Genomic DNA, 26,366 nt, shown 5'->3' on the forward strand with positions numbered 1-26,366 from the left:
TCCAGTCTATGACTGTGTGCTTTATAACGACACGTACATCTGCACTGGTGCTCAGTACCGCATGTACTGCAACACAAGAATGCATGATTTCTACTACTGGAGATATAGATACCAAAACCAATATCAGTATGAATGCATGAGCTATGATTGTTACTGTCGTGCTAATAAGGACACCTGTACATGCTATAGCAGCACTTTGTCCTCCTGCTTCTGTGAGACTTACGGTAATAACATCACTAACCCTACATCAGTTACTCCAGTCATAGACCCTGACTGTGAGCTTTATAAAGACACATACGTCTGCACTGGTGCTCAGTACCGCATGTACTGCAACACAACAATGCATGATTTCTCATACCAGAGATATCAAAACCAAGACCAGTACAAATGCTGGAATGGTATCATCAACACAGATATTTATTTGAAATTTTTTTTATTTGACTTTAGATATAGGCGCTTTAGGAGTAATGGCTGTAACTGCATTGGTAATAATGACACCTGCACATGCTCTAGCAGCACTTTCTCCTCCTGCTTCTGTGAGACTTACGGTAATATCATTGCTCTCACTACAGCAGTTTCTCCAGTCTATGACTGTGTGCTTTACAACGACACATCATACATCTGCACTGGTGCTCAGTATCACATGTACTGCAAAACAAGTGTACATGATTTATATTACAACAGAAACGAGCACCGCTGTATAAGTGATATCTGTGACTGCAGTGGTAATAAGGACACCTGTACATGTTCCTCTAGTTCTTCATCCTCCTGCTTCTGTACTAATCATAGCTATAGCATCCCTGCAGCAGTTACTCCAGTCTATGACTGTGTGCTTTATAACGACACGTACATCTGCACTGGTGCTCAGTATCACATGCACTGCAACACAAGAATGCATCGTTTCTACTACCGGAGATATAGATACCAAAACCAATATCAGTATAAATGCATGAGCAATGATTGTTACTGTATTGGTAATAATGACACCTGTACATGCTATAGCAGCACTTTCTCCTCCTGCTTCTGTGAGATTTACGGTAATATCACTGCTCTCACTACAGCAGTTACTCCAGTCTATGACTGTGTGCTTTACAACGACACATCATACATCTGCACTGGTGCTCAGTATCACATGTACTGCAACACAAGTGTACATGATTTATATTACAACAGAAATGAGCACCGCTGTATAAGTGATAACTGTAACTGCCTTGGTAATAAGGACACCTGTACATGTTCCTATAATACTTCATCCTCCTGCTTCTGTACTAATCATAGCTATAGCATCCCTGCAGCAGTTACTCCAGTCTATGACTGTGTGCTTTATAACGACATGTACATCTGCACTGGTGCTCAGTACCGCATGTACTGCAACACAATAATGCATGATTTCTACTATAGATATAGATACCAAAACCAAAATCAGTACGAATGCATGAGTGATGATTGTTACTGTCGTGGTAATAAGGACACCTGTACATGCTCTAGTAGCACTTTCTCCTCCTGCTTCTGTGAGACTTACGGTAATATCATTGCTCTCACTACAGCAGTTACTCCAGTCTATGACTGTGTGCTTTATAGTGACACATCATACATCTGCACTGGTGCTCAATATCACATGTACTGCAACACAAGTGTACATGATTTATATTACAGTAGAAATAACCATCGCTGTACAAGTGATATCTGTGACTGCGTTGGTAATAAGGACACCTGTACATGCTACAGTCGCACCTCCTCCTGCTTCTGCGAGAATAACATCACCCTGACCAGTCCAACTACCACCCCAACCACACTCAGTCCTACTACTACAGGTGAGCATATGTAGAATGGAATGTGGTGTTTGATTTTACTGTATTCATGTTTTAATGATGAATTCCCTCATTGCAGTTCTGGATAACATACTGCCGGATCAATGCAAGGTACGCTGATTTTTTTTTTTAATTTTCAAAGTGCACAGAGTCTTTCAGTTTTATTTATAAAGCTCACTTGTGATTTCAGAGTCAGACTTCTGCAGGATGTTTACAAAATCTTCTTGACAACATAGAGAACATTACAGCTCAGCTCTCTTTGGATGTAAGCTTTAAAGAGAGAAATCATAAAATAACCAAATATCAGTAATTTAACAGAACATTTAATGCTGCTTGTCTGGAAGTATTGATATTCAATCATAAGTGTTTTTGTATCATAACCAATTAGGTTGTGACTACAATTTTGGATGTGGCTCTTAACACTTCAGAGATTCAATCAGCTGACTCGACGGAACTAGTGACATTTGGAAACCGTGTATTAAAAGCCAGTGAGAAGCTCATATCTTTACTGGTTAAACCAACAAACACAAATGACAGTGTCAGTTTTACTCTTGACACTGTAGGTAAGTGAAGACGCAACTGTATCTAGAACTACACACAATTTTACATACTAAATTTGCTCTAGAGAGATTGTGAAGTAATCAAGGAATCAATCATTTTAACTACTATATAGAATTTCTAGAATTTGATTTATTTGTATATTTAGTAATCCCTTTTTGGATTAAGGTGCAGAATTTGGCTTTTTGCAGATAGTTCCTCATGCATTTCTTGCTATGTTAAATGTAAAGTAAATAAAAGGAGACACAAGAGTTCAGATTTATTCACATTGTTTTCTTTAGAGGTACAAATCTTCATGATTGGACCAAAATTTACTTCCGACCAAATCCCTCAGCTGGGCACAAAAAATGCTTCTTTGGACATTGATCTCGTTGGGATTGCAAAGAGTAACAACGGAACAAGTATGTAAAACGTATTTTAAAAAAATCTGACATTCACCATAATTACTGACAGTGAGCAGACCTACTGTACACTTTCTAAAATTAACTGCATTTCACTGATGAAACCACAAAACAAAGTGCCTGCATTTGTTATACAATCACTGATGAACATCTTCATTAAGGAATAATAAAAAATAAAAAATAAACATTTTCCTAAAGGGTAGGATAACATTCTCTAAAAAACGTCTAAAATTGTTTAGTGATAACATCGTTAAAACATTGTCCCCTAACATTCTTATAAAGTTTTTAGTGGGAATTTCCCAGCAGGCGCTGAACATGGACAAATCCAGAAACATGCAAAATATAAAAATAATAACACATGATCAATGTTTAGACACTGGATAATGAGATCAGTGATTAAGGTCACTAGATGGTGATCAATAACCAGCCAAACCACCTGATCACATTTTCTCTTGGCTTTTTCATGATAATGGATGTGTCTTAAACACACTATCAAAAAAATAAAATAATGTTAAAGAGTCAAGGGTTAAAAGGCCAATTAAATCAAAAGCTGAAACATTTTCAACAAATCAACATCTAAACCTGTTTATACTCAAATCTTCAACATCTAAACATCTTTTAATTCTCAATAAGAGCAAACAAGTGAACGCATTTGTAAGATTTTTTCTTTTCCATTTTTCGTGTTCAATTTTTTGGTTCCGTTTTTCACCCCTACTTAAGTTAAACTCATGTGCCTTGAGCAGGGATAACGCTAGTAGTATTAACATATACCATGTGTCACTTTTGGGTTGATATTTGATTGATTTATGACCCCTTGTCACTCATGATTGGCAGGGAATCCATGTGTCACTTTTGGGTTGATATTTGATTGATTTATGACCCTAGTGATTGACAGGGAATCCATGTGTCAAAAACAGGGTCTCTGATTTACAGTGTCAAGCTTGGTGAGATTTGCTTCCTGGTTGACATGTGAATACTCACACCTCGCCATATGCCAATGAAGTTTTATGATATGGTCCTCCCTGGTCTGCCTTTTCACACCTATGTCACTACCTACACCATGGATTAAATAAGGTTAGGGGCTGCAGTGTTAGACACAGAATACTTTCTGCATATTTTCCTGTTACAATGTTTGCTCCGGGAACTCCTAAAACCCCTAGAAAGGTCATGTGTATTTTGCCAACAAGAGGACCTGTTGAAATGAGAGAGGAACTAACTTTTGCACCTAGGAAAAAGCAAAATGTTAGCTTGACAAAGTTTCTTCATGAAGACATAGCTAATGTGAAATGTGATTTCCCAGTGTCTGGTAAACGCGTGCTGAGATATGCGTTTGACAAGGTGTTGCGTATTGTGAAACTCTACACTGCAGATGATGGAGACGAATTTACATGGCATACTCCATGTCTGATTTTTCAAGACAAAGACTGGTTTCTGTTTTTCAACTACGTTTGGAGAGATTTGAACGACTGTGGTGATGATCCGTTATACATCGCCGAGTGGGATGGCTTAACTCCTAACACAAGATTTCGTGTGGTCGGGGACCACAGTAAAAAGCTACCAGACGACTGTGTTTATATTTTTTGCTGCAACGACAAGACAAAGCTCAATGTACATGTGTGGCCTATTTGAGAATCTGAGCATCACACGTGCTCATCTTCATTTATATAGCGCTTTTAACAATGTAGATTGTTTCAATGCAGCTTTACAGAGATAAGCGTATAATTTAAGGTAACAGAGATTGTTTTGGCTTTATAGCGGTTCTTTAATAAAGTTATTTTCCAGCTAAAGTTAGTTTTGATTGATTCGCTTCCGTCGCAACGATCATTTGTTATTAAATTAGGGGCCGCTAAGACGACACCATTCTCTCTACACAGACTTTAAACGCGAACCTGTGAGAAATGCTGATGGTGCTCACATGCGCATTAAGAATTGGTTCTATAGTTATGTGTGTTTGAATATATGTGCACAGGTTTTTAATTCCCTACAAACCAAGCCTAAACAAAGTACTGGTCTTTCCTTATACATTTTGATACAGAATTTTATTTTATCACTTCGGGGTAGGTACACGAAACGAATTTTCCCGACAACGCCTTATCTGTAGAGTGATAAATGTTCTTTTAAGAACAACTGTGTGTGTGTGTGTACCTCAGTAGTACCTGAACTTTAGGTTTTATGTTAATGCCTAAGACAAAGAATCAGACACGTTCATCAAGCCAAAGAGGCCTAATTACCCACACATCCCGTGCTATATTCTTCTCAACAAGAAAAGGTGTCGTTTTTTCTAGAACATCTGTATCTGTTTCCCAACGCCAATAGGATCAGTGTTAAAAAGACAAAGAATCAAAACATTTATCTAACTCACAGTGAAGGTGTTTGCGAGTGGAACTGGCGGGGGAAGAGTGCATCCTAAATGGGTTTGTAAATGGTTTTACGACAGTTGCTTAGGCTAGCCTAGATGTTTAAAGAATGACACTTCATCAAAAGCTTTCTGGTGATTCTCTGGGCTCGCACACAAAAACATCTTTTTAGTGTATATAAATTTGGTTGTTACTTTTGTTATTTTAGTATTTTTTAAAGAAAATGTTTTAGTTTTTAACCCGACCCGTAACAACCACAAGGGATACATGTTGACACTTAAGTTTCGGGTACAGTGCAAACATGCAATACTCAAGAAATCTAATCTTAGTGTTATCTTCGTGTGGTCAGAACACAAAACTTTGTGTTGAGTGATCCAGACCAAGCTTCATGCTAGAAAATATCATGGAAGTCACTAGCCCTTCAACATCCAGCACAAAATTAAAGAGATGAGCTTAGGATGTTTAGACTATTACCATCTTCTTTGAACATTGATATCACCCGTTTTTGGGGGTCAATCAAAGCGACACAATATATAGTTAGATATTTGTGTGTGTGTGTGTGTGTGTGTGTGTGTGTGTGTGTGTGTGTGTGTGTGTGTGTGTGAATAGTTGTGCTAAACTCTTTGTGTGTATTTTTACACGCCAACATATTCTGGCAGGGGTGTGTCACACCACTCTGGTGCAAAGTGTTCACACTCTTGAATAACTTTCAAACATATTTATACAGGAGTTACTGTATGTGTGTCCAAAACACCTGTAAATTTAAAAAGACCAAATCAGTAAGAAAAGAGGGCACAGCATACATTGAAAAGTAACATTTATAATAAATACACAAAATCCATTCGTGAGCAATGAGCAAAGTTTGTTAATTTTGTCTTGTAAGTGTTGTTTTATCAGATAGCACTATTTTGTTTGTGGGACTCTCCTTTGAGAACTGTCAACATTCGGTGTTTATAGGAATAAATGTAAATTAAGAATTTGAGTGATAGTCTTTCTGCTTGAGAGTGTTTGACTAAGTTGATATTTTTAAGTGTAACTTTACAGCTATCTGATGTGGGGTCACATGAAGCATCAGCACAAAAAGTAAGTTATTCTGTTTTACACTTAATCTGTTACAACTGAATCACATCTGACTATTGCACTGAGAGCTGCACATTCATTAATGTTTGTGGCTGGTAAACAAAGTGCCACACTCTGGTAAAACCTGCAGATAAAATAAAAAAATGATGTGTGAAGAAATCACCATGTAAATTAAGACCCCAAATCACTAAGAAAATAAGTTAGGCCATACAAAAAAATGTTTATGATGCATACAGAATATAGAAAACTCAAATGATGAGCAATTTGTAAGTTTGTTACACGTTTGTAAGTATGGTTTTGCAAATGACTTTTTATTACACCTCTAGATTAGTCATCTTGTTGAGATGACACTGTTCACATTTCTTTGTTTGTTGGTCTGTGTTCTCTTACGAGAGTCCTCTCGTACTGCGTTTTTATCAAAACGCTACGGGAAAAGTCTCTTTTCACGAAATACTGAAGCAAAAAATTATCCTTAATTTTCATACATGTAAAGCGCGTTGCAGCAGTAGTCAACTATGGCGAGACGGCTTGCTCGCTCATTGGCTGCTCTGCGGCAACTGCATAAGCCTATCGAGCGAGGCCTGAGGTGACGTCAGGCCAATGAGGGCGCTTCGCGCCCTCCTTGCCATTTCCCGCCGAGACGGGTGTGGCTAACCTCTATAAAAGGAGCTCGAAAAGGCTGATTCACTTGATTTTCATCTCTTCAGCGAAGCGCACGCATCGCTGGATCACGAGGAAGCAAGCGTCGTCTGAGGCAAGCACTTCAGCGGGACGAGCCACTTGAAGCCGCTGGCCTACGCCGCCTTCTACAGCCGTACCTGCTGCGCTTTCCGACGCATATCCTTTCATTATCCTTTTACTGTTCTTGTGTGTGTGTGTGTGTTCGCCTTGCGACACTCACCCCCTAAAAGAGCTGCGTCTTTTTAAAGATGCCTTCATGCGGCTCGTGCCGAGCCCCACTCACCGAGGGAGACCGCCATGTCATCTGCGTCTCCTGTTTGGGTGAGGACCATGCAGCGCTCGCGCTCGCTGACGGCGGCTGCCCTCACTGCGAGCTTTTGCCTATGGTGACTCTGCGGACTCGCCTGGCATTCTTCTCAGAGCCTGCATTTCCCGCCGCGCTGCCGCGCCGTAAGAAGCGCCGCTCGCAGCGGGTCCCGGAACCCGCTCCAGCCCGACTAAGCTCGCCGGTTCGCCCGCCTGCTTCACCGGCTTCTCCCGAATCACTTCCTGATGCTCAGCGCCCTGATGCTCTATCCCCCACACGCAACACCGGCCAATCACCATAACCATCAAATCTGTCCTCCAAGCAACTACCGTCCCCTTCCGCAGAAGGTTTAATCTGCGGAGGGCAGACTGGCTGCCGTTCCAACAGGAGATTGAAAACTCCATCTCCAGCATTCCATCACACCCCAACAACTACAACATGTTCATAGACTTGTTGAAAAGGTCAGCCAGGCGACATATACCAAGAGGATGCCAGACCGAGTACATCTCCGGACTGTCAGAAACATCTAATGAGCTATTGAAAGCCTACCACGAGGCATATCATGAGGACCCCTTCTCCCCCACCGTCACAGAACTCGGAGAGACCCTGCTAAACAAAGTTGGGGAAGATCGAAGGCTAGCCTGGAAGGAGCTGTTAGAAAATACCAACATGACCAACAACAGCAGGAAGGCATGGGCCACAATCCGCCGCCTCGGCGAAGACCATACCACACCACCCACGCTCTCAACAGTCACAGCAAACGCAGTTGCAGCACAGCTGGTGGCAAACGGTCGCAGCCAAAACCGGCGCAGACCCACAGGAGAATACCGCCGGACAGCGGTACCGGACCACCCACAACCAGCCAGAGCACTTACCAAGCCATTCGATCCACAAGAACTGGAAGCTGCAATGAACATGCTGAAACCTGGGAAAGCAGCAGGAACCGACGACGTACTGACGGAAATGATACAGCACCTGGAACCTAAAGCAAAGACCTGGCTCCTAGAAATGTTGAACTCATGCATGGCAGAGAAAATAATCCCTCCGGCATGGAGAAAGGCCAAGATAGTCGCAATTGTCAAACCTGGAAAGGACCCATCATCCCCAAAGAGCTACAGACCAATTTCACTCCTCTGCATCACCTACAAGCTCTATGAGAGGCTATTACTCCAACGCCTTATGCCAGTTATAGACTCCAAGCTTACTAAAGATCAAGCTGGTTTCCGTCCTGGTCGCTCCTGTGCTGGGCAGCTATTGAACCTCACCCAACATATTGAGGATGGTTTTGAGTGTAAACTCATCACTGGAGCAGCTTTCATAGATCTTACTGCTGCCTACGATACAGTCCAGCACCGCACCATGATTAGGAAACTTTTTGACATGACTGGTGACCTCGACCTGTGCCAAATCATCAAAAGCCTCCTCAACAACAGGCGCTTCTTTGTCCAATTAAATGACAAGAAGAGCAAATGGAAAGCCCAAAAGAACGGCCTACCACAAGGCAGTGTACTGGCCCCACTCCTCTTCAACATCTACACTAATGACCAACCACTTCACTCACAATGCCGCCGCTTTATTTATGCGGATGATCTCTGCATCACCACCCAACAGGAGAACTTCCAGAAGATTGAGGCAGTCCTGGAAAATGCCCTTCAAGAGATGTCAACCTACTACAAAAACAACCACCTGAAACCGAACCCATCAAAAACTCAACTATGCAGCTTCCATCTCAAAAATCGAGATGCGAAAAAAGAACTGAGCATCCCATGGGATGGCCACAAACTCTCCAACCACCCTCACCCTGTGTACCTGGGAGTCACACTCGACAGGACACTCTCTTTCAAAACTCACCTCCAGAATACCAAAGCCAAGATCAACACTCGCAACAACATTCTGCGCAAACTGGTAAACTCAAAATGGGGTGCCGATCCATCAACCATCCGTGCAACTGCCCTAGCCCTGTGCTTCTCCACAGCCGAATACGCGTGCTCAAGCTGGAGCCGCTCCCACCATACCAAACTGATTGACATAGCCTTCAACGACACCTGCCGCATTATCACGGGATGTATAAAGACAACGCCAGTCCCGTGCCTCTATGCTCTAGCTGGCATTGCCCCCCCTTACATCAGACGATCCATCATTGCCCAAGACGAGCGGAGAACACAGGAGTTTGACACCAGGCACCCCCTGCACGGACACATTGCACCCCCACCCCGTTTGAAATCGAGAGCCAGTTTCCTGCTGACAGTCCCACTTCTCCAGACAACCAAAAAAATAGCGAGGACCAACATTTGGAAAGATGACTGGAACCAGCTAACTACACGAGCCCAGGATTGGATGGAGAGAGGAATCACCCCGACTGAATGTCTTGCCAGCGGGCACGACCTCCCATGGCTAACCTGGAAGACCCTCAACAGACTACGAGTGGAACAGGGGAGGTGCAAAGCACTTATGAAAACATGGAACCACCAGACAGATGACACATGTAGCTGTGGAGCAGTTCAGACAATGTCTCATCTACTGGAGTGTGAAAACGCCCCCCAGTGCAGCCCCCAGGACCTGGCTGAACCGACCCCATCAGCTGTGACCTGCGCCAGATATTGGCAGAACGACATCTGAAATTGCAACGGACTCGAAGAAGAAGAAGCGCCCGCAGTCTGCCGCCGCTTCATCACAGGAAGTCGGTTCCGAGGCCGCGTCGGGGGAAAAGGATTCCTGCTCTCTGCTAGCTTCAGGCAGCGAGGACTGGGCGAGCTCCGAGGATCTCGCGCCTGCTGCCCGCAAGCCCACTACGAGAGCCAACATTGAGAGAGAGCTCATGCGAGTACTCGCGCTGGCCGCGGCGAGCCTCGGCCTCGAGTGGTCTGCTCCGGAGCTCCCCTCTCGCACCCGGCTGGATGGTAGCTTCCTCCCTGGTGAGCGCACTTCTCCGGATTCAAAGCCCGCTCCTTTTCTTCCTGAGCTGCATGAAGAAGTTGCGAAGGCCTGGAACGCGCCCTTCTCTGCGCGAACGCGCTCGTCTGTGTCACCAGCATTTTCCTCCCTGGATAATGCGAAAGACCGAGGCTACCTTTCACTTCCGCCGGTGGAACAGGCGATAGCAACCCACCTTTGCCCGCCCTCTGCTGGACGGCGGACTAAACCGGTGTTGCCTTCAAAAGCCTGCCGCATGACGTCGACGCTGCTCGCGCGAATTTTCTCCGCCGCTGGGCAGGCCGCGTCAGCGCTACACACCATGGCTACACTGCAGATATTTCAGGGTGATCTCCTCCGTAAGTTGGACGAGATGGGACCTGAGGCTATCTGCATCGCGGATTTGAGGAGCGCTTCAGATCTAACACTCCGCGCTACCAAGTCTGCTGCACAAGCCATGGGAAAGTGTATGGCTTCCGCCACTGTTGCTGAGAGGCATCTATGGCTGACGCTCACGGAGATGGCTGATTCCGAGCGCAACGCGTTTCTCGACGCCCCGCTGTCTTCCGCTGGCCTTTTCGGTTCTTCTCTCTCCGAGTTCGTGGAGAGATTTACTGAAGCCCAGAAAGCGTCTCAAGCCTTCAAGCACTTCCTCCCAAAGCGCTCTGGTTCTGCAGCGGGTCGTGAAAAACAGACTCCGCGGAGCTCTCAGCCTCAGCCCCCGCCTTCGGCCACATCCTCACAGCAGCGACAGCAGCGCAGCTCCGGGCCCCGCTCTCGCTCTACCAGCCGACGCCCCGCTCCGCGCGGGCCGCGATCGAGGATTGTGGTGAAGCCGGAAGCCCCGAAGAAGTCCTAGCTCGCCTAGGAAAGCGCAGGTGTGTGAGTCCCGCTGCGGCCGGTCTCTCACCCAAGCGCGCCGCTGTTTCAGTCCCAAGACTTGCGACTGTTCCAGCGTTTTCTGCAAGATGCAAGCCTGCTCAGCCGCCCGCTTGCCTGCACACAAAAGCCGTTTTTACGGCTACCCAGATATATCCCGAAAAGAGTGTATTTTCTGGTGTCCCGGCCACGGCCGATGGTGCTATAAGTGTAGTGTCGATGCCCACTCCTCAGTGCCCATCTCTACACACAAGCACAGCCCTACACTTAGGGCTCGCGCACATAAAATCGACTCAGGTCGATTGCGCTTCCAACATAGTGAAAGTGCCCGCACAAACACTATGTCTCACAGGCCACAGGCTCTCTGTAAAAACGAGACCTGTGCGCGTTCGCTCTGCTCAGTCAGACACTGCGCCCAAAGCAGTGAATGTGCCCGCTTCCCGCCCACATTTACTCGCAGACATGAGTCCCACGGGACCCGCTCAGCCCTCCCTCACTCAGTCAAGCGCTGTAGTAAGGTCGAGGACGAGCGCTCTGCCCGCTGTAATAAGCGCGCCCCCCGCCTCGAATGCCACAGGCATAATGCCTATGTTATTGCGCCCCGAAGCGCCTCTGTCGCACGGCGAGCAGAGCGCGCTTCGCATCCAGCCCTTAGCCAGCCATGCAGAAGCATGGGCAGCGCTTCCAGGGGTTTCGGACTGGGTGCTAGGCATTATAGAGAGAGGCTTCTCGCTACAGTTTTGTCGGCGCCCTCCCCGCTTCACAGCGCGCGTCCAGACTACGGTGGTTTCAGAAGTAGCACACCTACTTCGCGCCGAAATATCAAAACTGATAAGCAAAGGGGCGATAGAGCGTGTTCCCCAAGCTCAAAGCGAAGGGGGACTATACAGCAGATACTTTCTAGTCCCCAAAAAGGACGGCGGTATCAGACCCATTCTGGATCTAAGACGGCTAAACAGAGTATTAGTGAAACGCAGTTTCAAAATGCTCACGACCAGCAAAATTCTCGCGCATGTTCGCCGAGAAGACTGGTTCATGTCGATAGATCTGAAGGACGCGTATTTTCAAATACAGATAGCGTCACATCACAGGCGATACTTGAGATTCGCCTTCGAGGGTCAGACATACCAGTATACAGTCCTGCCTTTCGGCTTGTCCCTGGCACCTCGTACATTTACGAAATGCATGGACGCAGCGCTCGCTCCTCTCAGACTCAGAGGCATGCGAGTGCTGAACTATTTGGACGACTGGTTGATCCTAGCTCAATCACGATCTCAGCTCGTGGAGCACAGAACCATTTTACTCGATCACCTCGAGAATCTTGGTATCACGGTCAATTGGGCGAAGAGTTCACTGAACCCCAGTCAAATGATTTCGTTTCTGGGTATCGTTCTGGACTCGCAGTAAGGCATATAGGAAAAAAGGACAATTAGCCATAAAGAATACAGAAATCCTCTCTCCTGGTCTATTGTGAAAGTTTATGTCGATCCAGTATGTAAAATGATATTTTTTCCCCTAATCGATGACCCGCTTTACATTTAGTTTCTCGGTTTTGTTCAGTTTGTAAAGACTACTCTCTGAGCGTGGTCAAACATGTTCATAGGAATAATGAAAACATGAACAAACTACTACATTTTGAGAATTAAATGACAGTCCTTCTACATGACACTGCTTGAGACTAAACAAATGAAATTTATTTTAGAACATCTTTCTGGTCTATCTACCCTGTGGGATCGCAAGACACAATTAACCAACATGAAAAGTGAGTTATGCTGTTTTTCTGTTACCTATTCAACCATTACACTTCAAACTTTTCCAACTATTACACTTAAAACTTTGCGTTTCACCGCACAGTCATAGATACACAGTTCTTTTGTGTTGGTCTCTAAACAACTGTTAAGTAAATGAACTAAGTTGATAAGTAGTAATTTTAAGTGAAAGGTGCAATGTTTCTGTCCATGCCAATACTTTGACACCAGTGTTTTAGCCGTCTGTCTTTTAGGTTTGATCCAGAAAACAGATGGTGTGTTTTATGTCTTAATATATTGTTCTCCTTTTTTTAATGAAAACTGCAGTTTTTGTTCACAGAAGAGTACCAAAATGTTTAGTATATCGTAAATTTCAATAGTTAGCTAGCAAATGCAAGTGAACTGTTTATTACTGTGATAATTTACAGTTATATGTGAAACAAGCTCAGTCACATCAGAGTTGAATTGGAGCAGTTATTGTCACGCATGTTTAACAGTGCTAGTGTTCTTGGCCTCATCAAAGTTCACACAAGGCACAACGTTTTTCACTGTGGTGCGTTTCATTCTTCCAAAGTTCCATTGCTTCAAAGTTTAATTGTAGCATGTAACAGTTTGGAGACATTTTTATTATTATTATTATTATTATTTTTATGGTACTTTGATTTTGTGTGCACTTTTCCTGAAACAAACTGTTAACCGTGTGTGTGTGTGTGTGTGTGTGTGTGTCTTCCTTACACTTTGAAAAACAACTGTTTCCTCTAATCTGCTGTAATTTTAGTGAGCTCTAGGTGTTCTCGACTTCTCTTTGTTCAAATAAGACAGTGCTCCCATGAATTTTGGGGTGGTATGTGGATATAGAATGCAGCGCAAGGAACTCTTAAATATTTAATCTAATAAAACATCTATGTAGTGTTTCTAAAAACACCGTAAAACAAAGGTATGAAGACATCTGTCTATCAGAGACCTTCACAAACTATGGTGTAAAACAAAATACAGTGCATCAGAGTACAACGATTTACCTGCAAATTACTGTAATCACTTTTGTTTGAAGAAAAAACTGGTTAATCTCACTAAGTATGATGTTTTATGACTACTGAAGGTGTCACATCCTTAGAGCATTACAACCCTGGTTGTTTCTCACCTACATTGTAAAAAAGAATACATTGATTTTATTAATATCTAATTAATAAAAATGAGGCAACAGATTACAAGCAATATTATTAATTAAATTTAACAAATTAGAATTGAGTAATAATTAATCAAATGAATTCCTTAAAAGTTAACCATTTAAAATGAGTAAAATTTACAAAATATCTTTTATTGCCAACATTGAAGACACCTGGTGTTAACAAGCAGAATCACTGAAGGAGAAAACCATAATTAAAGTCACCATTGTGGAGATCATTGGACTCTATATGAGGTTCAGTGATTCAGGTCTAATGATTGTGAAATAATGATTATGTTAAATCACAACCAACACCATCAAATCATCTTTTCTCTTTGTTCATCTGGCTGTTATAACTCATGTACAGCAGCCAAACAAAACTTAAAGTTAATAATTTAAGGTCAAGAGCCCAACTAAAACACACACTGATCTCCACAACGGTGACTTTAATTATGGTTTTCTCCTTCAGTGATTCTGCTTGTTAACACCAGGTGTCTTCAATGTTGGCAATAAAAGATATTTTGTAAATTTTAAATGGTTAACTTTTAAGGAATTAATTTGATTAATTATTACTCAATTCTATTCTATAATTTCCATTGCTTCTAAGCATTTCTATGATACAGACTTGATCATGTTTTATTCAGATTGTGGAATACTGTTTAAAAGTGTTTATATATTTTGAAAAACATTTAAATTATTATTGATCTGTGCTGTTATATACAACATTGAGTTTTAATTTTACTCAAGACAATTTTAATATGCACTGTTAACCCTTGCTGTAAAATTCTGACAATATTATACCATTTTCCATTAAAACAGTAATATACCGTAGAAAATAAAAGTAGCCTACAGGAATATACTGTGAATTAACAGTGCTCAAAGTCGACACTCAGAGGCTGTTTTCACAATTACACCCTATACCCTCATTCACTATTCCCTACATTTGTTCACTAATATAGTCCACTTGAATGAAAAGAAGTGAGTGAACTGAGACACCGATGAACACCTGATAAGCAGAATCACTGAAGGACAGAGAAACAAGAACAGAAAAAAGAGAAACACAAAAACTACAATTGACTTCCAGCCACACTGAGTGTGAAACCAGTTTACAAACCAGTTTACGATTATTTCTTTCCTACATGTACAAAAGTTCTTGTTGAGAATTAACAGAGATTTAGTTATTAATAAAATTTGTTGTCACCATGATGGAGATCAGTATTTGCTTTAGTTGGTCTCTTGTCCCTTGACTTCTTACCTTTCATCTCTCTCTGGCTGCTGTAACAGTGAGTTTATAAAACACATTTGTTATGGCAAGAAAAAGTCAAGAGGAAGATGATCAGGTGTTTTTATTTTTTTGTGATGATGTCACAATCATCCTGGACATGCCTGATTTTTAGTTTTTTCCTGTATATAGTCATTGAAATTATAGTTATATTTAGCATATATCTGTGAATCTACAAAATGAAATCAATATTTCTGTAATCAGGTCTTCTGAAGAATATTGTAATCATATAGTGCATTCAATTTTATTTTACTCCTGGTTGGCTCAGACACACACAGACATCAACAATCAGCATATGAATCTCAACAATGGTGAAAAGTTTCATGTCGCAATGCATGCTGGGTTCCAGGATAATATAAAACTCCCAGCATGCACTGCTGCATGAATAATAATAATAATAATAATAATAATAATAAAAAAGAAATATTTTCACCATTGTTGAGATTAATGTGCTAAATTGTGATTTCTCTGTGTTTCTAAAACACAGTGTAGATCTGTTTCTCTGCTTATGCATCATGTGTTAAAAAAAAAAGAGTCATTGTATCTTATTGCTGCGTTTTCACAGTGGTGGTAATGCAACACTTTTGATTGAGGATTAAACTCTGAATAAGTGAGAATGAATTCCTTAGTGAATGAACAAGCAAAATGATGATTTTGTCATCATAATCATTATAACCGCAATCATTCATAAACTGTGTGTGTGCACAAGTGTGACTTGCAAAAACACAGCTCAAGCAGCAAAAGAAACACTAATGTTTTAGCATCAGCATCCCAACTAAAGCAAGCACTGATCTCTATAATGGTAACTTCAAACCAAACATTTTCAATTAAACATCTCAATAACAACTTCTGTATGACAGAAATAAAGTCATACTGGTTAATAATAAGTGTAATAATGTGTAATGGCTGGAAGTCAGTCGTAGTTATTGTGTTTCTCTATTTTCTGTTCTTGTGTTTCTCTTTTCTTCAGTGATTCTGCTTACAATCACTTACATATTCCCTTAATTATCTCACTGCATCGTTACTTTTTACTCATAGTGTGGATTTCCCTGTGGGGTTGAAAGGGTTAACTGTGTAAGATAAAAAAGACACACCCACAAAATGTATTTTAACAGTAATAAACTGTAAGTTATAAAACAGGTTTATACTGGCAACACTGTTGCCAGTAGTTTACTGTAAATTTATTTTTTTGGGTCACCATTGTGCAGAAGAGTAGAGCCTGTGCTTCAGTCCAGGAGAAGATCTACAAACATTGATGATTTGCTGCATGTTGCTTTATTTAACAGACGGTGACAGTGTAGATGCTGATCCAGTGGAAATCTTTTTATGTACAATAGTTTTTTAGTGGTCTCAAATGAAAGAAGTTCACAGTAATACTTTGCTCACATTATTAATGCATTATAAATTTTAGTTAATACATTTAAATGATAGTTGGTCAATTTAAGGCAGTCGGTTTCTGCAAGTGTAATTAGTTAACTATAATTTAGTGCATTTTTACAGAAACAAACTATATTACAGTAAAGAACTGTACAATTAACAGTATTTTACTGGCAACAGTGTTGCCAGTATTTTACTGTACTAAAACCCGGTAAGGTCTAACAGTGTGACAATGTCACCTAAAAGTCTTTAACTTGACATAGCATCTTAACATTATCATTGGTATAGAAGTTAACAAAGTCTCCACAGAATGAAATTCCATCCCATATACTTTATAAATGCATGTTATGGATCTTTTTGCGAACAATTCACCAGTGCATATGTTAATTTGTGTTGTTTTTTTCACCTCCTAAAGAATCAGGGTCGCAAGTTGTGCAATAGCTACTATTTTTTATTTATTTATTTTTTTATTTGAGCTCAGACATGGTCACAAAAGAATAACAAGTTAAGTGACTCAACCTTTTATTTCATGCACATACAATATTTATTATATATTCATACATTGAAGTAGTAAAGAAAATAAAAAAAATGGCAAGTCTATGGCAGTCAAAAGCAGATAACCACATTCGATGTATAATCTTCGTAAGGTTCCATAGCGTAGAGTTTGACTGTGTGTGTGACCCCTTGTCAAACACAAATCTTCCTACGCGCTCATCAGATACAGTATCAGAAAGTCCTGTTTCACCAAATCTTCATCTTCACGTAGAAACTTTGTCAAACTAATTTTCTGGAGTGGATAGTGAAGGTCTTCATCTGTTGAAGCTTGTTAACTGTTCATCTGTTGCTGTTCTTGTTGGTGTTACACACATCACTCTAGATGTTTTCAGGAGTTTTTGGAGTACACTGTTAACCCTTGCTGTAAAAAAAGGCGTAATTCAGACAGTATCATACCATTTTCCATTAAAACAGTGATATACCGTAGAAAACAAAAATAGCCTACAGGAATATACTGTAAATTAACAGTGCTCAAAATCGACACTCAGAGGCTGTTTTCACAATCACACCCTATACCCTCATTCACTATTCCCTACATTAGTTCACTAATATAGTCCCCTTGACAGTGAATGAAAAGAAGTGAGTGAATTGAGACACTGATGAACACCTGATAAGCAGAATCACTGAAGGAGAGAGACAAACAAGAACAGAAAAAAGAGAAACACAAAAACTACAACTGACGTCCAGCAATACTGAGTGTGAAACCAGTTTACAAACCAGTTTACGATTATTTCTTTCATAAATGTACAAAAGTTCTTGTTGAGAATTAACAAAGATTTAGTTAATAATAAAGTTTGTTGTCACCATGATGGAGATCAGTATTTGCTTTAGTTGGTCTCTTGTCCCTTGACTTCTTACCATTCATCTCTCTCTGACTGCTGTAACAGTGAGTTTATAAAACACATTTGTTATGGCAAGAAAAAGTCATGAGGAAGATGATCAGGTGTTTTTATTTTTTTGTGATGATGTCACAATCATCCTGGACTATCTGATTTTCAGATTATTCCTGTATATATTCATTGAAATTATGGGTATGTCATATTTAGTATAAATCTGTGTATCTACAAAATGAAATCAATATTTCTGTAATCAGGTCTTCTGAAAAATAACAATCATATAGTGCATTCAATTTTATTTTACTCCTGCTTGACTCAGACACACACAGACATCAACAATCAGCATATGAATCTCAACAATGGTGAAAAGTTTCATGTCGCAATGCATGCTGGGTTCCAGGATAATATAAAACTCCCAGCATGCACTGCTGCATGAATAATAAAAAAAAAGAAATATTGCCACCATTGTTGAGATTAATGTGCTAAATTGTGATATCTCTGTGTTTCTAAAACATAGTGTAGCTCTGTTTTTTTTGGTTTATGCATGATGTGTTAAAAAATATGAGTCATAGTAATTTATTGCTGTAGTTTCACAGTAGTGCTAATGTAACACTTTTCATCGAGGATAAAACTCTGAATGAATAAGAATTAATTCCTTAGTGAATGAACAGGCAATATGATGATTTTGTCATCATAAGCATTACAACCACAATCATTCATAAACTGAGTGCGCACAAGTGTGACTTGCAAAAACACAGCTCAAGCAGCAAAAGAAAAATGAATATTTTAGCATCAACATCCCAACTAAAGCAAGCACTGATCTCTATAATGGTAACTTCAAACCAAACATTTTCAATTACAACTTCTGTATGACAGAAATAAAGTCATACTGGTTAATAAGAAGTGTAATAATGTGTAATTGCTGGAAGTCAGTCGTAGTTATTGTGTTTCTCTATTTTCTGTTCTTGTGTTTCTCTTTTCTTCAGTGATTCTGCTTATTAACAGCAGGTGTTCATCACTAATGCTCAACAATCACTTACATATTCCCTTAATTATCTCACTGCAGCACTGACTCAATGTAACTTTTTACTCATTGTAGTGTGGATTTCCTGTGGGGTTGAAAGGGTTAACAGTGTAAGATAAAAAGACACACCCACAAAATGTATTTTAACAGTAATAAACTGTAAGTTATAAAACAGGTATATACTGGCAACATTGTTGCCAGTAGTTTACTGTAAAATTATTTTTTTGGGTCACCATTGTGCAGAAGAGTAGAGCCTGTGCTTCAGTCCAGGAGAAGATCTACAAACATTGATGATTTGCTGCATGTTGCTTTATTTAACAGACGGTGACAGTGTAGATGCTGATCCAGTGGAAATCTTTTTATGTACAATAGTTTTTTAGTGGTCTCAAATGAAAGAAGTTCACAGTTTTACTTTGCTCACATTATTAATGCATTATAAATTTTAGTTAATACATTTAAATGACAGTTGGTCAATTTAAGGCAGTCGGTTTCTGCAAGTGTAATTAGTTCATTTGAATTAGAATTTAGTGCATTTTTACAGAAACAAACTAGACTACAGTAAAGAACTGTACAATTAACAGTATTTTACTGGCAACAGTGTTGCCAGTATTTTACTGTAAAAAAACCCGGTAAGGTCTAACAGTGTAGCCATTGTAACACTAGAGTTTTACTTACTATCCTAAATCTTATTTAAATACCAAATTCAGGAGCTGTAGGTGAGAAACAACCAGGGTTGTAATGCTTGTAACGCAAAGAAGATGGCCAGATTACCAGCTCTCTCTCTATATATATTTAAATTACTGAAATTACCAACAAACGAACTCTGTCCTTCTTGAACTGTCTACAAACAACAGATGGCATCTATCAGCTCAAGTAACTCATTGATGGCTGTCTATAGACACCTCTTTTATGAGTTTACACGGGAAGCCACGAGCGCAAGGCGCCACAATGTCTGAGATTACGCAGATCCCCTAGGGATATTCTTAGACACTGATTTACACTTAAACACTGATTTATACGTCAGAAAACAACAAGACTTTGTCTGGCCAGATGCGCTGGCTAATGATCTCATCAAACCAAACACACACACACACATAGGCAAGAGAGCAAAAGTTCAGCGGCAGCGTGAACTCTCAGTCCTGGTCACACACACACACACACACACACACACACACAGAAACACACATGGATCCTACCACGTGTGATCAAAATCATTTGGTACAATGTTTAAAATGTATTTTCTTGATGGGTGCATGATCCCTTGTCCCAAACATTATGCCTATATAACTTTATTGGTTTGTAATCAATGTGATGTGACTATAATCGTGTATCTGTGTGTCATTATGTCATAGCAGTGCCATTCATGGTATCGTCTTGTTCCAGAGATCCCAACGGTCTCGAATGTTTAACGCAACATATCAGAGGATGCATTGTTTTATTAATACCAGTGATATTAATGTTACGAACGAATCTATCGTTCCAATTTCTAAGAGGAAGGGGGGTATAGATCTCGAAACGTCAGGAGGTGTGCCCGATCCGTTGTTAAAGACGGTTGGCCCACGTCCATGAGAGGGCGTGAGTTTTGGCCCCTTCAAAATATCATGCTTCCCTTCGCTCTTCTCTGATTCCTGCTCTTCCTTCTTCGACCCCGCTGATTCCACTTCCTCTCTTCTCCGGTCGCTCTCATCCCGGACCTCATCCACGTGTAGCGCAGCTCCATGGCAACCAGCTGAACAGGCCTCGCCGTGGCCTCTGGGACACAAACCCCCGTGCCATGTAAAAGCCTGCTGCCTTAGAAACCAAGATTTCTGGCCTCTTCCGCACGGAAGACGAACTTTCTCGGTAAAGTTACATCCAGTGAGCCTTTAAACTTCGCGGCACCTGAAGACGCAACAGAAACAGGACACCATCCGCGCTGTCCTGCCAGTTTCAGCATCGCGCCGAACAGAGAACAAACGTGCAAGTGACGGTAACCTTATCTGATAAAACTGCTTTCCAGGTTGTCTCGTGAATTTAGGTTTCTGTATGTAATAATTACTAGCTTTTCTCTTCTCTTTATTCTCTTTTATTTCTTTCTTTCATTTCATGTTATCCTGATCACGTATTTTCTTGTTTGGTTAAATGTGTGTTTGTTTTATTGTTTTGTATTTTTACGTACGTTTATATTCGTAACTCATATAATCTCTAGTTTTGCATTTATTAAAATTCATAAATACTTTTCACTGTCTCTGTATTTGAAAGCCCACCATTCTAAAGTCAATGAAACAAAAGATCTTAAGCTACAAGCTCGATATTAGACTACATTCAGTAGTTTTAATTAATAAACTCAATAAAGTTTAATGTTCGTGGCCAGAACCTAAACTTTAGTGGAGTTTGTGAATACCCCTTCTTAACTGTAGGGGAGAACGGGGTAATGTGAGACATCGGGTAATGTGAGACACCCCCTATATCTAGGCAACGGAACACAGTTTTGGTCATTTGACCATTATGTTTTCAAGCCCCTTCCATTTCACCTTGGCCATGAAGAAGAGGACCTCATGGTGCTGTAGCAAGCATGTTTTTTTCACAAAAATATTTTTTTTGCATGTAAAAGTAAATTTTCTTGCTGTCAACTTAATCAACTGTTGTGCCAAAGCAAATTGATTCAGGTAGAAAAACTTATGTCATACATGTTGATGAACTACCAACATATAAAACCATGTGATGATGCTAGCTGAAGATAAGCCTGAATTGCTAAGAGAGATCGTTTTTTTCTAAAATGTGGCAGTGGGGTAAAGTGAGACAAATGCTGTGGGGTAAAGTGAGACATGAGGCACAAGTTAAGTTTAGTCTTAAACATATTTTAATGTAATATTACATGACATATGTTTTATTTTTAATGTCATAAACATAGTAGAAAAGCCATCATGCCAAGGCAATACACCAGGAAGAAAACCTGACGGCCCGAAGGAGAGGGTGCACTCCTCTGGGCCCCAGGCAACCCGGAGGCGCCTGTTTTCCATTACCTAGTCCGATAAGAGTGTCGTCTCCCTCCTCTACAACACCCCGAGCGTCCATGTTTGGACCGTCGTTGCTCCAGCAGGAGCGCCAGTAGGTGTACGGATCTTACTTTGACCGGAGATGACCCACCCTCCCTGGGGCCGGCCCAGGAGGTCTGCGAGCATGGAGCTCTTCTTCAAATACAAGATATTTTTGGACATTTTTACAAGGAGGAATATCCTCCCGTGTGTCTTTCACCCCTAGCTCACCCAGGATGGTTCACGTTCACCGTTGTGCACGCCCTGGCACCGAGGGACTGGGTGTCCAAACCAGACCCTATTTACTGGAAGTCTCGCCCGCACAAAGTGCACTTTCTCTGGCCTGGGTCAGGCTGTTTCTCCACCCGGTCTGACCACCACGGTTCTCTGGTCCATGTTCCTTGTCCGAGCGGAGCATTGTCCCTCCTCCACAAAGACCCAAAGATCCATTTTAGGACTGACTTTGCTCCAAACGGAGCTCCAGCGGTGGCGGACAAATCCGAATCTGGCTCAGGACGGGCCACTCTCCCTGGGCTGGCCAGGGGAGGTCTGACAGCATTTAGTTTTCCAAATGTATCACAATAATTTGGACATAGTTAATTTTTTTTAGGAGGAATTTCCTCCAGTGTGCCATTCACCCTAAGCACGCCAAGGGCGTTGCACCTTCACTTGGATGCGCACCGGTGGGTCATCAAAAAATTGTGCTTAATTGACCAATCCCCATGATTCTGTTACTAGTTCTGGAATGTGTGGTTGTCAAGCTAGCTGTCAAGATTATTACTGTTACAACATGTGTTGTTATGGAAGTTTCAGAGTGGAAAAAGTAAGTGGATCAGTTTACCCCCAGCTGGTTCACTTTACCCCCTTGATTTCTCTGGTCTGTCTCAGTTTACCCCTAAGCTGGGGTAAAGTGAGACACAAGACCACTTTTTTAAAAACAATCATATTTTCACTGCCCTTCATCCTGAATACATTCTAATAATTTCCATTGCTAGGAAACATCCTGAATTAATGGGAAATGTGTAAATTTGACTGATATATCATTTTAGCTTGCTTAGAGGGTAACAAATGTAAAAAATGTCTCACTTTACCCCACTCTCCCCTACTGACCTTACATCTACTCGCTGGCCGAGTTAAAGGTTGGTCAGACCAGTTACAGAACGAGGTAATCTCGATAATTGATAAAATAAATGTACATACGACTTATGAATTATGACCATGAGTCATAAATATTAATATTCCCAAGATTCCCCATATTCTTGAGCTAATTCATATTTACCCAGAGTCGTATTCGTTACATGCTCTAAGGATGTGACACCTTCAGTAGTCATAAAACATCATACTTAGTGAGATTAACCAGTTTTTTCTTCAAACAAAAGTGATTACAGTAATTTGCAGGTAAATCGTTGTACTCTGATGCACTGTATTTTGTTTTACACCATAGTTTGTGAAGGTCTCTGATAGACAGATGTCTTCATACCTTTGTTTTACGGTGTTTTTAGAAACACTACATAGATGTTTTATTAGATTAAATATTTAAGAGTTCCTTGCGCTGCATTCTATATCCACATACCACCCCAAAATTCATGGGAGCACTGTCTTATTTGAACAAAGAGAAGTCGAGAACACCTAGAGCTCACTAAAATTACAGCAGATTAGAGGAAACAGTTGTTTTTCAAAGTGTAAGGAAGACACACACACACACACACACACACGGTTAACAGTTTGTTTCAGGAAAAGTGCACACAAAATCAAAGTACCATAAAAATAATAATAATAATAATAATAAAAATGTCTCCAAACTGTTACATGCTACAATTAAACTTTGAAGCAATGGAACTTTGGAAGAATGAAACGCACCACAGTGAAAAACGTTGTGCCTTGTGTGAACTTTGATGAGGCCAAGAACACTAGCACTGTTAAACATGCGTGACAATAACTGCTCCAATTCAACTCTGATGTGACTGAGCTTGTTTCACATATAACTGTAAATTATCACAGTAATAAACAGTTCACTTGCATTTGCTAGCTAACTATTGAAATTTACGATATACTAAACATTTTGGTACTCTTCTGTGAACAAAAACTGCAGTTTTCATTAAAAAAAGGAGAACAATATATTAAGACATAAAACACACCATCTGTTTTCTGGATCAAACCTAAAAGACAGACGGCTAAAACACTGGTGTCAAAGTATTGGCATGGACAGAAACATTGCACCTTTCACTTAAAATTACTACTTATCAACTTAGTTCATTTACTTAACAGTTGTTTAGAGACCAACACAAAAGAACTGTGTATCTATGACTGTGCGGTGAAACGCAAAGTTTTAAGTGTAATAGTTGGAAAAGTTTGAAGTGTAATGGTTGAATAGGTAACAGAAAAACAGCATAACTCACTTTTCATGTTGGTTAATTGTGTCTTGCGATCCCACAGCGTAGATAGACCAGAAAGATGTTCTAAAATAAATTTCATTTGTTTAGTCTCAAGCAGTGTCATGTAGAAGGACTGTCATTTAATTCTCAAAATGTAGTAGTTGTTCATGTTTTCATTATTCCTATGAACATGTTTGACCACGCTCAGAGAGTAGTCTTTACAAACTGAACAAAACCGAGAAACTAAATGTAAAGCGGGTCATCGATTAGGGGAAAAAATATCATTTTACATACTGGATCGACATAAACTTTCACAATAGACCAGGAGAGAGGATTTCTGTATTCTTTATGGCTAATTGTCCTTTTTTCCTATATGCCTTACACTCTTTTGTAATACATTGACCTCTTGAATTTACTTTTGTGCACACATAAATCCTGTATAACGAATATGTTTGAATTTTATTCATAGTCTTTACAAGGACATGTAACTTTATAGTTCTTAATGAGTTTGCATTACAACTGTGTGGCATAGTTCCTCTAACAAATCTGACAGAAGAGCACAAAATGTACAAAGATTTTAAGCACATATAGTACCTTTATTTGAGTCAAAGAAGATGGTGATAACAATTGAAAACAAACTATAATCTTTAATGTTAAGTGGGGCGTTAACAATTCTGTGGACGTTGAACAACTTAATATAATATTAAGTATAATGTAATATAATATGAAATACTGGTTTGTCAAAAAGAGAAAGTTCAGTCATATATTTAAAAAGCCTCTTAAATGAAAGGCCTGCGTTTATCACACACGTTTTCCCATGTGCGGAATAGCATGAACTTACATCGGTTTGTCTTCGCCTAAAACAAAACACAGACCAACAAACAAAGAAATGTGAACAGTGTCATCTCAACAAGATGACTAATCTAGAGGTGTAATAAAAAGTCATTTGCAAAACCATACTTACAAACGTGTAACAAACTTACAAATTGCTCATCATTTGAGTTTTCTATATTCTGTATGCATCATAAACATTTTTTTGTATGGCCTAACTTATTTTCTTAGTGATTTGGGGTCTTAATTTACATGGTGATTTCTTCACACATCATTTTTTTATTTTATCTGCAGGTTTTACCAGAGTGTGGCACTTTGTTTACCAGCCACAAACATTAATGAATGTGCAGCTCTCAGTGCAATAGTCAGATGTGATTCAGTTGTAACAGATTAAGTGTAAAACAGAATAACTTACTTTTTGTGCTGATGCTTCATGTGACCCCACATCAGATAGCTGTAAAGTTACACTTAAAAATATCAACTTAGTCAAACACTCTCAAGCAGAAAGACTATCACTCAAATTCTTAATTTACATTTATTCCTATAAACACCGAATGTTGACAGTTCTCAAAGGAGAGTCCCACAAACAAAATAGTGCTATCTGATAAAACAACACTTACAAGACAAAATTAACAAACTTTGCTCATTGCTCACGAATGGATTTTGTGTATTTATTATAAATGTTACTTTTCAATGTATGCTGTGCCCTCTTTTCTTACTGATTTGGTCTTTTTAAATTTACAGGTGTTTTGGACACACATACAGTAACTCCTGTATAAATATGTTTGAAAGTTATTCAAGAGTGTGAACACTTTGCACCAGAGTGGTGTGACACACCCCTGCCAGAATATGTTGGCGTGTAAAAATACACACAAAGAGTTTAGCACAACTATTCACACACACACACACACACACACACACACACACACACACACACACACACACACACACACACACAAATATCTAACTATATATTGTGTCGCTTTGATTGACCCCCAAAAACGGGTGATATCAATGTTCAAAGAAGATGGTAATAGTCTAAACATCCTAAGCTCATCTCTTTAATTTTGTGCTGGATGTTGAAGGGCTAGTGACTTCCATGATATTTTCTAGCATGAAGCTTGGTCTGGATCACTCAACACAAAGTTTTGTGTTCTGACCACACGAAG

At 40.4% G+C, this 26,366-nt stretch overlaps 1 protein-coding gene across 1 annotated transcript in view; it reads left to right on the forward strand.

The window, feature by feature from the left end:
• Positions 1 to 1,528: 1,528 nt before the first annotated feature.
• LOC311077874 (adhesion G protein-coupled receptor E3-like) overlaps positions 1,529 to 26,366 on the forward strand; it is a 36,274-nt gene continuing 11,436 nt past the window's right edge. Inside the window, exons 1-3 of the mRNA XM_084106509.1 lie at positions 1,529 to 1,922; positions 2,002 to 2,076; positions 2,200 to 2,770. Coding sequence (XP_083962635.1) covers positions 2,665 to 2,770 — 106 coding nt within the window. The 5' untranslated portion in view covers positions 1,529 to 1,922; positions 2,002 to 2,076; positions 2,200 to 2,664. The remainder of the gene's footprint in view (positions 1,923 to 2,001; positions 2,077 to 2,199; positions 2,771 to 26,366) is intronic.

Source organism: Abramis brama (assembly GCF_963993115.1).
Source record: "Abramis brama genome assembly, chromosome: 2".
In the NCBI taxonomy this organism is placed as follows: domain Eukaryota; kingdom Metazoa; phylum Chordata; class Actinopteri; order Cypriniformes; family Leuciscidae; genus Abramis; species Abramis brama.